The sequence below is a fragment of the Oryzias latipes genome, chromosome 14 (assembly GCF_002234675.1).
Source record: "Oryzias latipes chromosome 14, ASM223467v1".
NCBI classification, from domain to species: domain Eukaryota; kingdom Metazoa; phylum Chordata; class Actinopteri; order Beloniformes; family Adrianichthyidae; genus Oryzias; species Oryzias latipes.
In genome coordinates, this window is record NC_019872.2 from 18,633,651 (window position 1) to 18,649,122 (window position 15,472).

The 15,472-nt window shown below is 39.6% G+C and overlaps 1 protein-coding gene across 1 annotated transcript; it reads left to right on the forward strand.

Moving 5' to 3' along the window:
- The first annotated feature begins 362 nt into the window (after positions 1–362).
- Positions 363–10,854, forward strand: LOC105355676. The gene is made up of 3 exons (XM_020709007.2): positions 363–3,663; positions 7,320–7,394; positions 9,676–10,854. Exons 1-3 carry the CDS (start codon positions 779–781, stop codon positions 9,893–9,895), a joined length of 3,180 nt encoding a protein of 1,059 aa, XP_020564666.1. The 5' UTR covers positions 363–778; the 3' UTR covers positions 9,896–10,854.
- The last annotated feature ends 4,618 nt before the right edge of the window (positions 10,855–15,472 follow it).

A 15,472-nucleotide genomic window follows, 5' to 3' on the forward strand; every position in this document is an offset into this window, starting at 1 on the left:
TATTTGTCTGAGCTGGCATCAGATGTACAGCTGGATTGTTGTACTGGTAATGTTAGGCTGTCAGCTAGTGTAAGAACATGTAAACAGTTATAGGTGATGGGAATAGGAGTGGAGTTGCTCTGCCTAAGTCTCGAGGGTCGGCCTTCTGCTAGTTTTCCAGAAATCCTGCCTTATCTGCTGCTGATTACCTTGATCGGGTGTGGTTAGCCAATAATTCTTTTTTTTTTCATTTGTTTCATTTATTTAATAATAAGGAGCTTCAATGGCAGGTTGGTTGGAAAACATGTAGGACACCGGCCCTTGAGGCCTGGATTTGGGCACCTCTGCTCTACATCAATGCCAACAACTCAGAGGTAAATTTCTAATGAACTACTGCCGTTCTTCAAAAACTATGTCCTAGAAAATGACACTGGGTTTTTTGATTATGGCCAGAAATGGCATGATCATAATTAAAATACCACTGGGAATGCTTTGAATATAGATCAAAAGACGATGGCAGTGGGTCTTTAATTACAAAAAAGAGAAGAATTTAATTTTTTGCTTGATTAAAATTAACCCTAGACCAAATTGTATGTTTACGATACTCATGCCTACATACCCTACAATTTTACATTTTCTTGTCTCGGTCATGGACATTCTTTGAACTAATCCCGCTTACTCATCCATTTCTTGAAAGTGCTTCTTACTCTAAACTTGTTCTTCCCTTGCTTTTAGATGGATGTAATGATGTGGAAGGACTGTTGCTCTCTCCATTTATTCTGAGTCAGTCATATCTGCGATGGGGAGACGAGTGGCTGACCTGACCACTCCAGTTTCAGTTTTGTGCTACCCCGCTCTGGTTGGGGTCCGCGGCTGGAAGACAACAGGAGACAAAAATCTGCTGCAGTCCTGGGGGCTTCAATGCAGCGTTGGAGTTCAGACATCTCCGGGGATAAGCAAACCACTTACCCGTATACCTGAAATCCTCTCAGACAACATCAGTCAAACATCCAACGTCACCAGGGAAACTAAAAGTGCCAAAGAGAAAAATTCTATCTTAAAACAAATAGCTGTGGAATCCAAGATTAAAAAAGAAGTGACTTTCAGAGCAGCCAGAGGTAAGGATGTGGCACTCTGTCACGGCAACAGTGGTCAGACTTACTGCTATGCCAGAGCAGTTAGGAGCAATCCCACCATCGCAGGGACTGTGACCAGAGACAGGCCTAAAGTCAAATCGGCTGTTCGGTATATCAACGGCAGTGTGGTTGATTCAGAGGCAATTGGTGGAATTAGTGAAGAGCACTATGAAATAGAGTCAGTACAGAAGGAAAACCTTTGTGGAAAAGGCGTGCAGCATCATTATGCAGATCATTCTGGGAAGACGCTGGTATTATCTACTGGACGACCTTTTGCTCTGCCACCAAAAATGTTCAATGACTGTGTAGGGAGGCAGTGTGAAACTCCCAGAGTTGCCATTCATGGGGTGAGCAGCCCTACTTCTGATGCATACCCTCAAGAGAAACCAGTTAAGTGTCCCCTCAGCTCATTCTCTGCCACTGCAATTTTCCAGGACCATCAAATAGAAAAAAAACTCAACATAAACCCACAATTTTCAATGAAAACCAGCAAAATGACACAGGCAACAGTTAATCAGGAGCTAAAGCTCAGTAAAACTCTTCATCCTGCATGCCCTGTGCATTCTAAAGGCAATCTAGCAAACGTCAGACATGCTTCAGGTTTTCCAACATCCATTCAACCTGCAACTGTCCTACAATCGAGAGCCACCACAGTCACAAAAGCTACAATAGAAAGTAGACAGAATGATACCAGCATTAAACATTCTGCTAAACCACCACAGGATCATGAGAACCCTCTCCAATTGAGTATCGCCTTGACCCCTCAGGTACCTAAACCAAATGACCCCCATACTTCTGTTGAGCTTATTAAAACAACACACTGTAGCTCTAGTCAAGAATCTCAAAATATTACGACTTTTGAGAAGGTCTTTGGAAAAGAACAAACCTCACACATGGCACCAACGCTCAAAGCTACAAATGAACCTAAGAGCCAACAAATGAAATCACAGTCAACCAATACGATAGGCCACATTTCCCAATTTGATCCACTTGAACATCGATTACTCAAAAGTACACAACTTCATTCTACTCCTCTACCAGATAAACCTCCATCCATCCCCTCAGATGAGGTGTTTTTTGCTGACACTGCACAAAAGTCATGTGATTTACTTTGTTTGGCTCAGCCACCAAAAACAACGGCAAAACATTTGGATCAAGTTGTGTTTATGAGTACTAACCACAAGACTTTGAACTTACATAACTTAACTCAGGCTGCTTCCTCAAACTCTGAATCAGCAGTTCATGTTTCTGCATGCCCTCCAACCCCATCAAATACAATTTTTAACCCTAGATCACCTGAAAGTTCAGCTCTCACCTCAGTTATCACATACAAGGATTCGTCATGCAAAAATGCACTAGGTGGAACCATCACCGTTAATCTGACAGAAACGGCACCCTGTTCTGCTTCACAAGCGTCTCGACTCTCTAAAGAACCAAACATCTCCTGGTTGACGGGTGAGGCAAAAATATTCAGCCTCAGTGAAGCCTCTGACATCAACAAAAGTAATGGCATGCAAGATGCAGACATCCAAACTCAGGACAGTAATGAAGCTGGTGTCATCCCTGATGAAGAAAGCGACTCAAAAACACCTCCCTCGCGATTATCTGGGCCACACGTTGTGTCAGAAGATCACAACATAGGCAGTGATGCAAGCAGCCACAGCAAGAAGACATTAATTACTCCCAACGTCAAACTGTATTCTACTAAAAACAAAGTATGTGGTAATCTAATCAATAACTTAGAGGCACATGAGCCAGAAGAGCATCAACATGCAAAGCATCCACAGGTCACTCACCCTCAGACTTTCATTTCCCTAATCAAGCCAAGCACCTCCTGTCTGCAGGGTTGTCTGAACACAAAACAACAAAGGCTTGAACATTATCAAGGATGCACAGACACAAATCACAAAGGACAGTGTGCAACAAGCTTGGCGGTAACAACAGCCCCGCAAACGGAATCAAATAGACAACAGTTTGCCCTGGGTGTTTCAGCCTGGCATGCAAGTACTGAGACTCCGTCCAGTCTAGATAGACAGACCCTTCCCAATTACTCACCGCCTGCAGTTAAAGCTCAGATTAACTGTGAACCTGTTGTCTCACTGACAAACACAGAGATGCAAACCAGCAGCACTGGAAATGAGCAATCTTCAGCCTACAAAAGCTCAGATTCAGATGTTTCAATAATGACACAAGCACACAAAAGTCTGGACTGCTCTGTTACTGCGACTGTCATTGGTGAAGGAGGTCACTCAACAGTAAGATCAATTGTGGGCTTAAAAACCAGTTCCGAAGTCCAGTCTAGTTCGACGAAGGCCCCCAGGAAGGAAAATCCAGTTAATTTCCCCACTCAACCAGACACTAATGTGGCCCACGCCCATCCAGCTAAGGCAGACCAGTTACTGCCACCTTTCCCACAGAGATGGAAATCTGCAACCCTGCAGCAGAAACTTGAGGCTGTGGAGGCCAGCTTGGAGGCCAACAAAGACCGGATCAGCATCCTGCTAAATATTATCCATGACCTGGAGATGTGTCGTACCTCGTCCAGCTGGTGAGTGTGGTAAAGTTTTACTGACTTTAAGTAAAAGAAAATTTGTGACGAAAAGTAAAACAATTTCACAGTGAACTGTGGGTGGGAGACCCGAGTTAAAGTAAACAAAATAAAACCCACAGTTAGACACAAATTGGTTTAAAAAAGAAGTTTATTTCTGTCTGTCTGGGAAAGGATAAACAATGTGCTTTATAGAGTTTTATTCCCATATTAGATGTTTCTTAGTGTCATGAATGGTGTAAGTTAACAAACCACCTATCATCGTTTTTTTATATTTATTTAGATAATTGTGGCCCGCAGCAGTCCTAGACTGTAAGGACTCCGTTATTGTCAGCGATTTCTTTTTCTTACTCCACCTTTGACCAAATATTTGGTCCCTGCCACATACTCAAAAATTCACCAAAATTTGCAGGCACCTAGTAAAAAAAACGTTTTTGAAATAGTGAATTAAGACCCGTACCCCAAAATAAAACAAATGATAACATAACAGCAAGAGAAACCATGAAAAATGAAATGGGCAAAAATCCCTCATCGGGCTGAAAAAGAAGAAAAATTTATCAAATTCCACTAACAAAACCAAAACACCAAATATTATTGGATGGCCACAGGACCTACGACTTGGCAGCATTTCTGTGGCAAAATGTGAAATTTGGTGATTTTCCCATTTTCACAAAATATGATAAAAGAAAACTTTTGTTCGAATAATCAACACCAAATTTCACACACAGGCCATTAGGTTAAGTGTGCAACCACAACCAAAGTTTTGTTGACCTTTGACCTAAGGGAGAGGCTACCATCTAGCATTATCCCAAAAAAAAAACACCTCCAGTACCTTCTACAAATTCAGCATCCTCCTAGGGATTTCAGTCTATTGCCTCCTAACTCCTTGAGCATCATTGGGAAGCTAAAAAAAAGTTTTGAAGTTTGTTGATTTTGAACGGCACTTGCGTTCAAATGTGGCCTTTCCCTTTTGCTCACACATTTTTTACTGTAATATTGTGAAAGTGTTATACATAAAATGTTGGATTAAGCTAAATAAAACAATATGACGTACGATACGACTGTATTAGGAATGTGGGCGGGGTTAACAGAAAACCTTAGTTTTCAAGGAAATCCAAAAATGTACTTTTGCCAATTTTTCTAAAAATTACATAGACCTGTTCGTCACTTCCAGGTGACCACAACATAAACTGGTTGCTATGAAGCTAAAACCATCCCATTTTAATTTTTTTCATGAATTTGTCACATCCAGCTCTAATTGGAGTGGCAGGCAAAGGGTGCTTTGTAAAGACTAAAAATCTTCTGGTCAACGAAAAATCCCTTTATACCTCCACACTTGACTATCATGGAACAGTATTTTGCTGGCAAAACTTTGTCAAATTCTGCTTTGTAGATTTTCATCTTTAAACATCCAAAGTTTTTGTGAGATTATAGGCTTTTCCTACAAAAGTGTTAAAGTTTGGTTCTTTCAAAAAGAAAGAGACCAAAAAAATGATGAAAGAGACCAAACCAAATGTTGCTTAGTTCTTAGGGGATCCGAAACCAAATACGAAGACAAGAATTGGACTTATTTGTAAATATCAGAAAGAAAACAACTGAACCAAATGAAGAAATCAATCATTTATAGACTGACAACAATAAACCAAAAATTACTGCCATTTTAATTTCCAAAAAAAAATTGGAATCTCCAAGCCCCAAAGGGCTCCAATTAAAATATGAAAGTCTATGACAGTATAATTTCAAAAAGGCTTCAAAAGTCTGACACGAGAACTTCTCTTCTGCATACAAAAAAGACTGAAGCATGACTGAGTCTGGGATTACATGTCTTAGTGACATGGAAAAAAACCAAGACCAACATCTGAACAAGAACCCTGCATACTCATCAATAAATATAAAGAGAAAATCACTGTTGATTTTTAGGCTGCTCATCTAGCCACATAGTAGTTTGTGACTAGCTGCACATTTTTGCAGTACATCCATATTCTTTTGGATATGGACCAATTTTAAAACAACGTTTATCATTATTTGGCCTCATCAAAATCAGTTCAGAATCATCTGTACTTTTTTTCCTTGCCTTAGGGCTGTAAGACAATTTCAGTTTTAAATTGTTTCTTTATGAGTAATATTATACTTCTTGATTAGCATTCCTGGAACAATTTAATGTTTAGGTTAAAGCAGCAGTTCTCATGTAACTAAGCGTATTTTGATTAACCCTTGTGCTATCCTAAGCACTTTAACATTGGGAGTTGGGTTATCTAGACCCCACAAGACAGTGCTCTGAACCTTTTTTTTCAAAGATTTTTTATCTTCACTGGTGTCCATGGATTACATGAAATCTTTCCACCTTTATCCACCTTTGTCATAGTAGGGATAACACATCAATGTAAGGGTGGGGTCATAGAATAGCACAAGGGTTATTCATGGGCAATATAGAGTATTACTGTCCTGCCTGATAGTTCACTGACTGTCTACTCTAAAGCTTTGAACCCTCTGGGGTTGCTGGTTGCTCAGGCAACCAATTACTATACAATAGGATGCAAAAAGTAGTTTCCCTATTTGAAATGGGAGAATTTTCAGGAGTAGTGCCTGTCCCTCTGTCTCAGCCATTTTTAAAGTGCTCAATTAACACATGTAAACATGTTAATCAGAATGCTGCGTTTTCTAGAATTATACTTGGAGACAAAAATTCTGCTGCTGCTGATAGAAATAGTCATATTAAAAATAAACTCTAGCATCCCTTCTAATGCCAAGTGTTTTTATAAATAAGGTGTTTAGCTGTAAATTAGCATAACTCACAAGTTTATCTCCAAATATGGGTTTGTTTCAATGATGACCTTAGTTCACGATCACCCATTGTCAATCATGTCACGGTAGCCAAGGGGCTCAAACCCCAACCACCCACACAAGATAAAGCTCAATTTGTTTTTTCGTTTTCTTGAATTGATCCTTGACCCCATTGAGATTTTTTAGGCTGAGATTGGAATTATAGTTTATTTTTAAATGTTGTCAAAGATCTTAAACAAATGAGCAAATTTCAATCTGAATGGCTAATAAGTAAAAAAAGCACGCTTATGGCAAAAAAAAAGCCTCACGACAGTGATCGACCTTCAGCGTACTTTAGGAGAGCTGAAAAGTCAAGGGGGCCAAATTCCTTCACATTTCTTATTCCTTGTCTTGAGTGCATCATACTTGTTCAATAAAGCTTTTAGTTTACTTCTGTCTGAGTTCAGGCTCCTGTTCAGTATTCTGCTCCTTATTAACAACAACATGAATTCTATTATACATTAACAATACAGCATAAGGTGAGGCAGGATGACTTCACCACTGAGACACAGATTCATACCAGTCCAAGATTCTTGGTAACTCGAGGCTGTTGCATTGAGAGGATAGAGGGGCACTTGAGAGATTTATTTAGACTCATAACAGAAATGGAGGCAGCCTCCTGGCAACATGTCTACATCAGTCATTTTCATCTCCTGCTCTCTTCATATAGGCTGTGTCTGCCCCTGAGGCAACCTCTCCACATCCTCTAATAAGCTAACAAAGTCTAACGCGAATGTTTGATAGACTGCAACTCCAGCAGTGATCGGCAGCAGGATAACAGGGGCAGGTGGAAAGGACGTTCAACTTCTTATTTGCTTTTGTTTCATCTATAGTTGGCGATGCTGTGAAAGCGGACAGGACCTCAAAAAGTGCTCTACGTGTCAGAAAACTGCTTGCATCATGTACAGGTGAGCTCATTTTTAGAAAGCCAATAAAGGTTGGACTGATAAACACGCTTTTATAGAACCAAAGCCTGAGTGGAGGGGGGATGGTGGTGGTGGTGGTGGTGGGGGGCAGCAAAAACCTTTGCACCCTCCACATGTCCCCCAATTTTTGAGTCAATATTAAAAGTATTATTGACAAAGATTGAGTAATCATCAGTACAAGCTTCTTTAAGCATTTCTAAAGTACCAAAAGCTACATTTTTGTGAAATTATTTCAGATATTTCACAAATTTCTACAATTTGTATTTAGTTTTTCCTTCCGCTTTACATTAGCAACAGCACCTCAGCTAAAGCAACTGCTGTTTTTACATTAATGACAATAACAAAACTGTTACAGGAGAACTGCTGTATATTTGACCATTTCATTTGTACTAGCCTTGCACTGCTGTTCTCATTTTCCACCCTTCCAAAGTTTAGCACCACCACTATTTACATTTCAAAAAGCAGGCACACTTCTTTTGGATTGGAACAAATGCATTTTATTTTAAAATATGGAGAAAAATGTTTAATGGGCAAAACAGCGACAATTTATTCAGCCAGATCTCTGCCTGCCTCTTTGTCTGAATGAAAATTGATGACTTGCTGCCTGAGCAGAAAATGTGTTAACTGCTCCTTTTGTGTTTATGTGCTGTTTTGCTTAAGAAGAATATATTTCATTCATTCATATTCTTCCCTTTCGGGGTAACGGGGCTGCCGTAGCCTATCCCGGTCACTTATGGACGAAGGCAGGGGGACACCCTGCGCAGGTTGCCAGTCTGTCGCAGGGTCACACACCCATTCACACTCACACTCACACCTATGGACAATTTGGAGTGACCAATTAACCTATGAAGCATGTTTTTGGACGGTGGGAGGAAGCCGGAGTTCCCTAAGAAAACCCACATGCAAAGTCCACACAGAAAGGCCCCCTGTTGTTGTTCTGTTTCAGGTCCCCCGAGCCAAGACTTGAACTTGACTTCAGTTTTTTCCTTGACTCCAAAAAAGAAGAATATATTTCTGAGCAGGCAAAAAAAAAACAAAAAAACTCTAAGTTTTTATTTATTTATTTATTTATTTATTGCTTGCTCAGACATATATTCTTCTTTTTTGGAGTCAAGCAAAAAACTGAAGTCAAGTTAAAGGGAGTTAATTTACTTGAAGCATTTGCAAGAATTTGTCTCAATGAAAGTCTTCAAATTAAAAAAAAGATTTTTTTTCCCCAGTTCAGTTTCCAAACGATTGGAAATTAACGAAAATGTTGCATCTGATTTCAGTAATTTAACAATAGCCGAATTTTTAAAAAAAAGTAAGACTTGACTTTGTCAAAACAAAGAGATGCAAACGCAGCTTTACAATTTAGAAAAGATGTGAAAGGAGAACACAGAACTAATGCTCCTTTTAAAACTGAGCTTTTATTCCATTTTTGTGTTTTAAACTAAATTAATCAAAACAGAAGTTAGCATTCTGCTTGATCTGTTGCAGCTGTTCTTTTCAATTCAAGCTTGAGATTTTATAAATTTTTAAAAGGATGCTGCCTAACAATGGGGCGTTCTTCATGTTTCTTGTTAGAGCTTTGTTGCATGCCTAATAAGGCTTTGCAACACTGCAGACAGAAGCTTCCTCTTCCCCTTTGTTTTGATTTACACCCATTTGCTGAAATGTTACATCAGATGGAAGCAACAGCAAATTAAAAACCTTAAAAACCTGACCCAGAAATGGAGAAAGTAGAGGCCAAAAACTGAAAAAGAAACTGTCTTATGATGTTTTAAAATTAAAATAAAACTAAATGTTGCACAAAGACAACCAAGAAATTAGAGTTAAACATTTCAAAAATGTTCTCTAAAAGTGGCTGACTTTAAAAACCGCTATACGTCAAAAAGTTGCTTGAGAAGTGAAAGCCTCAGCATGTGATCCTGCAGCGCGTAAATTGTATGAAAATGTTTGAGGCATGACTGTTTTTTTTTTTTTAATCTGCTGGGAAGCGTGTTCCTGCCCAAACCCATCTGTCACTTCAGAATCTGACAGGTACAGAGCTTCCCACATGAGCGGAACTAAGCAAAGTCAACTCCAGCAGTAGCGGTTTCAGTCATTTTAGGCATTAAAAGCCATTCGCCTTCGAGGGAGAAATGACCCGGAAAAGCAGAGCTGACACATTTAAGCTTTCATTTGCATCTTTTGGGGGCGAAGAGCTCAATTTGATCACATGTATAATGTGTGTGTTTAGGGGAACTTGAGTAATTTGGGGCTGCATATCTGTCTTTTCCAGTGTGGAGTATGACTTCAGGCAGCAGGAGAGGCGCTTCCTGGAGATTCTCAGCAACTCGGCAGCTGGCAACAAAGCCTCTTCTGTGCATCCGTCCCAGCATCCAAACTTTGGACTGCTCAGAAAAGCCTTCATTAAGAACTTAACGAAGACAAAGCTGAAAAGCAAAAAGCTTTGTAAGATGCTGCTCAAGTGGCTCCCGAGGAAAATTCAGCAAGTGTAGCTGACACCTGTCCCCGGCAGATATGAACATCTGTTTACAAAAGTGATGCTTTGGAAATTACATTTTGTATTAATTTCTTAAAAAATTACATTTTATCGGTTCATCCTGACTAAAACTGATTAATTATCAGTTTAGCTGGAGTTGCTGGTACCTACAGCAGGGGGATAAGAAAAAACACTTTTGTAAATATAACATGGCATAACTATATAAGGGTGTTTAAAATGTGTTTCTGTAAAAAAAAAAAAAGTGAAATCCTGGCTATGTATCATGGCCTCCATAAAAATAAATAAAGTAAAAAATGTTACGAAAATAAATTATTGAAATTATGAGAAAAAAAGTTAACAATTTTCAAGATTAAAGCTATAATTTCATACATTCAAATGTACTAGATTAAACTCTAAATTAATGAAGCAAGAAGCTGTTTCTGAGAAAAATAGCAACAAGTATGACAGACGTAGAGCACATTACAAGGGGGCACTACAGCATTAGTTTCACAAATAAGGAAATAGTCTTTTAGTGAGCCAACATTGTACTATTGTAATTATAAACCTATTTTCACACTGGTCTCGGCAGCAAGCGTTCAATCGACCACTTCCAATGAAAAGTCTATGTAAATGTGTGTGTATGCGTGTTTTGAGCTTCTTCGTTCAAAACTCTCGCGATCACGCGAAGCCTCACATATTTTTGAGACAATTTTTGGGCTCCACATATAAAATGTACAGGTATTGAACGCACGTTAAACCAGGTCGAACTTTGACCAATCAAGGACTTGGATTTGGTAGTGACAAATGGATGACATCCCCTTTGAATAACTGAAGTGCCAACCTTTTGAAAATTGATAATGGAAGAGAAATTAATAATTGCAGTTATTCCCCGGGTGCAGTTATGTGACACTAAGTCTTTCATATATCGGCGGTTTTATTTGCACCTTAGACATGTAGGGCCCTTGGTAGGGGGGGTGCTTGGACATCACTGCCAGCAAGCAGCGGATGTCCTCCTAGCACCCTACCCGCCAATTTTAACCGCACCTTAGACATTTAGGGCCCCTTGGTGGGGAGGGTGAGGGGACGTCACTGTGAGTAATCAGGAGATGTCCCCTTAGTGCCCTACCCGCCAATTTTAACCGCACCCCCCTTAGTACACACACCCCTCCCCCCTCAATATATACATCCCAACATAAACACACACACATGCACACACACACTCTCTCAAACACACATACACGCACACACATTTTGCAAGGAAGGTGGGACCTAGGACCATCTGTCCCCTGCCTCTTCCCTGGTGGGGGGTACGGGCCCCTTTGCAACGGCGGCTGTGTCCCCGGGGTGCCGGCTTCCTGGGCCCGGCGGTGCTCTCTCCGCGCGGTGGGGGGGTTCACATTACATCTGAGCCAGGGGTGTTTGTGTCCCTGGGGGGTGGGTTCTGGTCCTTGCTCCTGAGTGCTGGGCCCCGCCAAATTTCCAACTGTGGCCGAGCCTGGTCGGGCCATATTTACAACACCCCTTGTGGGCCCTCTTTTTTCCCCGGGGTTCCCCCCTCCTGGGCGGGGGCGGCGGGCCCCTGCCTCGCTCCTCCCTGGACCAACCGTCGGCCGGGCGGATGGCTGCCTGGAGTGCGGAGTGGGTCTCCCTTGGGGGGTCCTGGCTCGTACCTGGGGTTGGGGCGGGGGGATGCCCGGAACTCCTGGGTGGTGGTGGGGTGCTCGTCTGGGGCTGTGGGCGTCCTTCTCCGGTGGGGCCCTGCGTTGGGTTTTCCCGGCGCGGCGGGGGGGCTGCTCTCCTGGTTGGGCTGGGGCGGCGCCCTCTTTCCCTCCGTGCCTCCCTGCTCTCTGGCTCTGGGGGCCTTGCGGCGGCCCTGCTGGCCCCGGCCTGGGTGGCGGTCTTGGTCGCCCGGGCGGCGGTTGTTCCCTGCCGGTTCCCGTGTGGCGTTGGGGGGATTCCGGTTGCCGCTGCTGGTGCGGTGGGGGTCTTGGGGTGGGGATGGCTGGGCACTCTCCCTCCTTCTTTTCACGTTCCACCATCCATTTTAGAAGAACATAAACACTCACCTGAGCACAGGTGTTAGCTCAACAGACTGAATGACTGAAATATTTCACACTAGTTGGTTTAAAGGCATAAGTATGCGTGTGAACACTATCTGTTTTGTGTACATGTCGACAGGTGGACATTTTTGCAACTAACAGGTGTGTTTATAACATTTGAGTGTGTGTGTGGACAGGCTCCGCCCTTTTTTTTTTTTTTTTTTTTTACATTTAAACCTTACCATAATGATTAACAACCAGTAAACTTGTTGCTTTATGCTGCTTCATGGTCTTATCCCCCTTCCCCTCCTATTATCACCCCCTACCCCCCCTCTCTCTAACGTCCCTCTCTCTTCTTCCCCTCTTTCCTTTTCCGTCCGGTCCAACACCAAAGATTTTCAGACATGTTTGAAATTAATAAAGTTTGGCCTCAATTACAAAAGGGGTTTATTCAGACATACCTTTGGTTTGTCTGAAGATTAATAACCCATGTTAAAGTTAACTCATGTTAAAGTAAAATATGTCCAACCCAAGAGGCCCTCAGCTCTCATCTGACTGCCCAGCTGTTGGACAGGACAAGTTAAAAAAAAAAAAAAAAAGTCTTTCATATATCGGAATAGAGCTGTGACAGAAAAAACTTGGAGAAAGACATGCCGGATTTTTGCCACTTTAACATCTGGCACCAAGCTTCTTCCACCTGTAGGTAAATGCGCTAGTACTGGGTAACAGTTCACTGTGAACACCATGGACTAAATGCGCATTCAAGAATGTGTGTTTAGCGTGTTCCTGAGCGCCGGGTGTGAATGTAGGGTTCGAGACATGTAAAAGAAATAAGCAGAAAAGCGGGTTTTTCAGAAGGAAATGTCACACATATTTGAGAGAAATCGTGTCTTTCATGGAGGAAAAAATGGTTAGCGTTGGCCGGCTGCAGGGAGATCACCGGTTATTTTAACGATCAATTCAGAGGGGTTTGTGGTTCACCTATAGATGTTGAGACTGGGGAAAAAGATTCTTGAACCACAACAAGGGTTTCCGGCGGGCGCTGTATTGACGCCGTCAGCAGTATAGTTGCAGAGGTCCAATTGCACATAGATATCTATTATTAACTAAAGCATTAAGGCATAAATAGCTGCATTGCTGGATTTAGGGACACAATGTGGATGGAAAGCTTTCACCACCAACTTTACTCTCAAAAAAGCATGGCTTTTACCTTTTAAATCTTTATTCACATAAAATTACAACATTTCTTCTTGTATAATTTTGATTATTTATATCTTTATGTTATGGTGCCAAATGACTGTTCATAATTTCAAATATTCTACTGTAAAAATCTGTACTTGCTGCAAGAAAGAAACACTGGTTGTGTTTCTCTGATAAAAAACAATGACAAATGTGCTGTAAAAAAAAATCAACTTTTACGTGACACAACATTTTATTATACTATGCAATCATATTCCACTTCTAAATACGTATAATCGTTTTTTGATCACTTCCTTTCAAAAATGATCTTGGACACCACAGCACCTTGTTCTGGTGCCTGGAATTTTTGAGGAAAACGGACCTCATCTTAAACTTTGAATTTTGTAATACATGCCAAAATGACTTGGATTAAAATTAAATATTGCTTCCTAACCCGTGTGGCTTCTCCCTACCCCAATGTTTATTCCTCCAAGCGGAGAGTTGTTAAAAAAATAGTGTCTTCGAATTCGGACATTACTGACAGTTTTCTGATGGTTGTCTACGTTAGCGCGTAGCTAACAGCACTCGGAAAATACATAACAATATTGGTTTTATATCTTTAAAAAGTCATGAAAAAACAAAAAAGTCATTACTCACTGTACATTTAAATGTAAACTTCTGTGCTTCAGAGCTTTCTCTTCAGCGTCACAAGTGTACTGCGGCTCACCCTACCAGAGGAGGGATACCCAGCGCTAAATCGTTACAGCTACCCATAAAAAAACAAGTACGGACACCTACAGCTTCAAATGCCGCTACAATTGGAGCGATAGGGAGGAGCCAGAGGGGTAAAGGATGACTTTAAATTCGGGTTTTAAAGAGATCTAACATACTAAAACATTTTTATACTCACATTTATTAACCCAGAAACCTATGTTAAGAGAGGCAGAGTAGTCCGTGTATTTGAAGCAGTTTACAAAAATGACTTTTTAGGTTATTGAGGAACAATACTTTAATGTGAACATTGTTAAATTGATAATGAAGAAAAATGATTTTGTATGCTGTCAGTTAAATGATTTATCAGTAAAATGGAATATAAAAAACTGCAATAGCAGAGAGAATATTGTAAAAATTGAAATTACGTTTTTGAAAAATGTGGGATTGCTTATAATTTGATCTCAGTGGAATTCAGTAATTTATCTTATCTGAAGCAGTTTGGAAACATCAATCATGGATTGAACACTAGGTGAATTTTGCTTCCCAATGACGAGAGAACCAGAAAAAATCTAAAGCTGTAGTAAGGTTTGAAACTCTGCTGTGCACCACATTTTTCGTGGCTTTGTACCAAATCTTTTGACTATTGTAACTTCCAGTTTGCATCATTATTTTTTAGGCTGTCTGTCAGCAGGGTTGCTTCTTGAGTGTGGTTTTGCTTTTTCCTGCTCCAATCCAAGTGACATTTCAATTGTGCTTCCTGTTCTTAAAATAAACATTTAGTACTCATTCTGCTTTGGTTTATGGACTCTTGTGTGACAGTGTTTTTATCCTTACTGCTCATTCCTAGCACACATTCAGTGGGTCTGAATCATAATGGAGCGTGTGAGCACAGAAACAGAAGAAATCTCTGTTATGCCTTCGTCTTTTGAGCTCGTGGTCTCCAAATCCCCAAACAATCTAAACTTCATAAAAGGTTTCTTTGTAGTATGATGTGACAGAAGGCTGCCGTGAAGTAGGAATTCAAGACAAAATCCACAACTATGTGTCTATATGAACACATTTTACTTCTCAGTGTGGAGCAACATTATAAATAAGAAAAAAGCATATACATATACATATATATATATATATATATATATATATATACATATACATATATATACATATATATATATATATATATATACATATACATATATATACATATATATATATATATATATATATATATATATATATATATATATATACATATATATATATATATATATATATATATATATATATATATATATATACATATATATATATATATATATATATATATATATATATATATATATATATATATATATATATATATATATATTACAAGGGTTAAACCCTTAATGCCAGAATTTATTTTTAGCTACGAATATATATATATATATATATATATATATATATATATATATATATATATATATATATATATATATATATATATATATATATATAGATATATATATATATATATATATATAGATATAGATATATATATATAGATATAGATATATATATAGATATATATATATATAGATATATATATATAGATATATATATATATATATATAGATATAGATATATAGATATATATATGAATATTAAAAATAAATTCTGGC

Bases quoted from the DNA above. Each gene is read 5' to 3' on its own strand.
- LOC105355676 (XM_020709007.2), top strand. From the start codon at position 779: ATGGGGAGACGAGTGGCTGACCTGACCACTCCAGTTTCAGTTTTGTGC. The intron at 3,664-7,319 runs GTGAGTGTGGTA...TTTCATCTATAG, and splicing joins TGTCGTACCTCGTCCAGCTG to TTGGCGATGCTGTGAAAGCG. The intron at 7,395-9,675 runs GTGAGCTCATTT...TGTCTTTTCCAG, and splicing joins ACTGCTTGCATCATGTACAG to TGTGGAGTATGACTTCAGGC.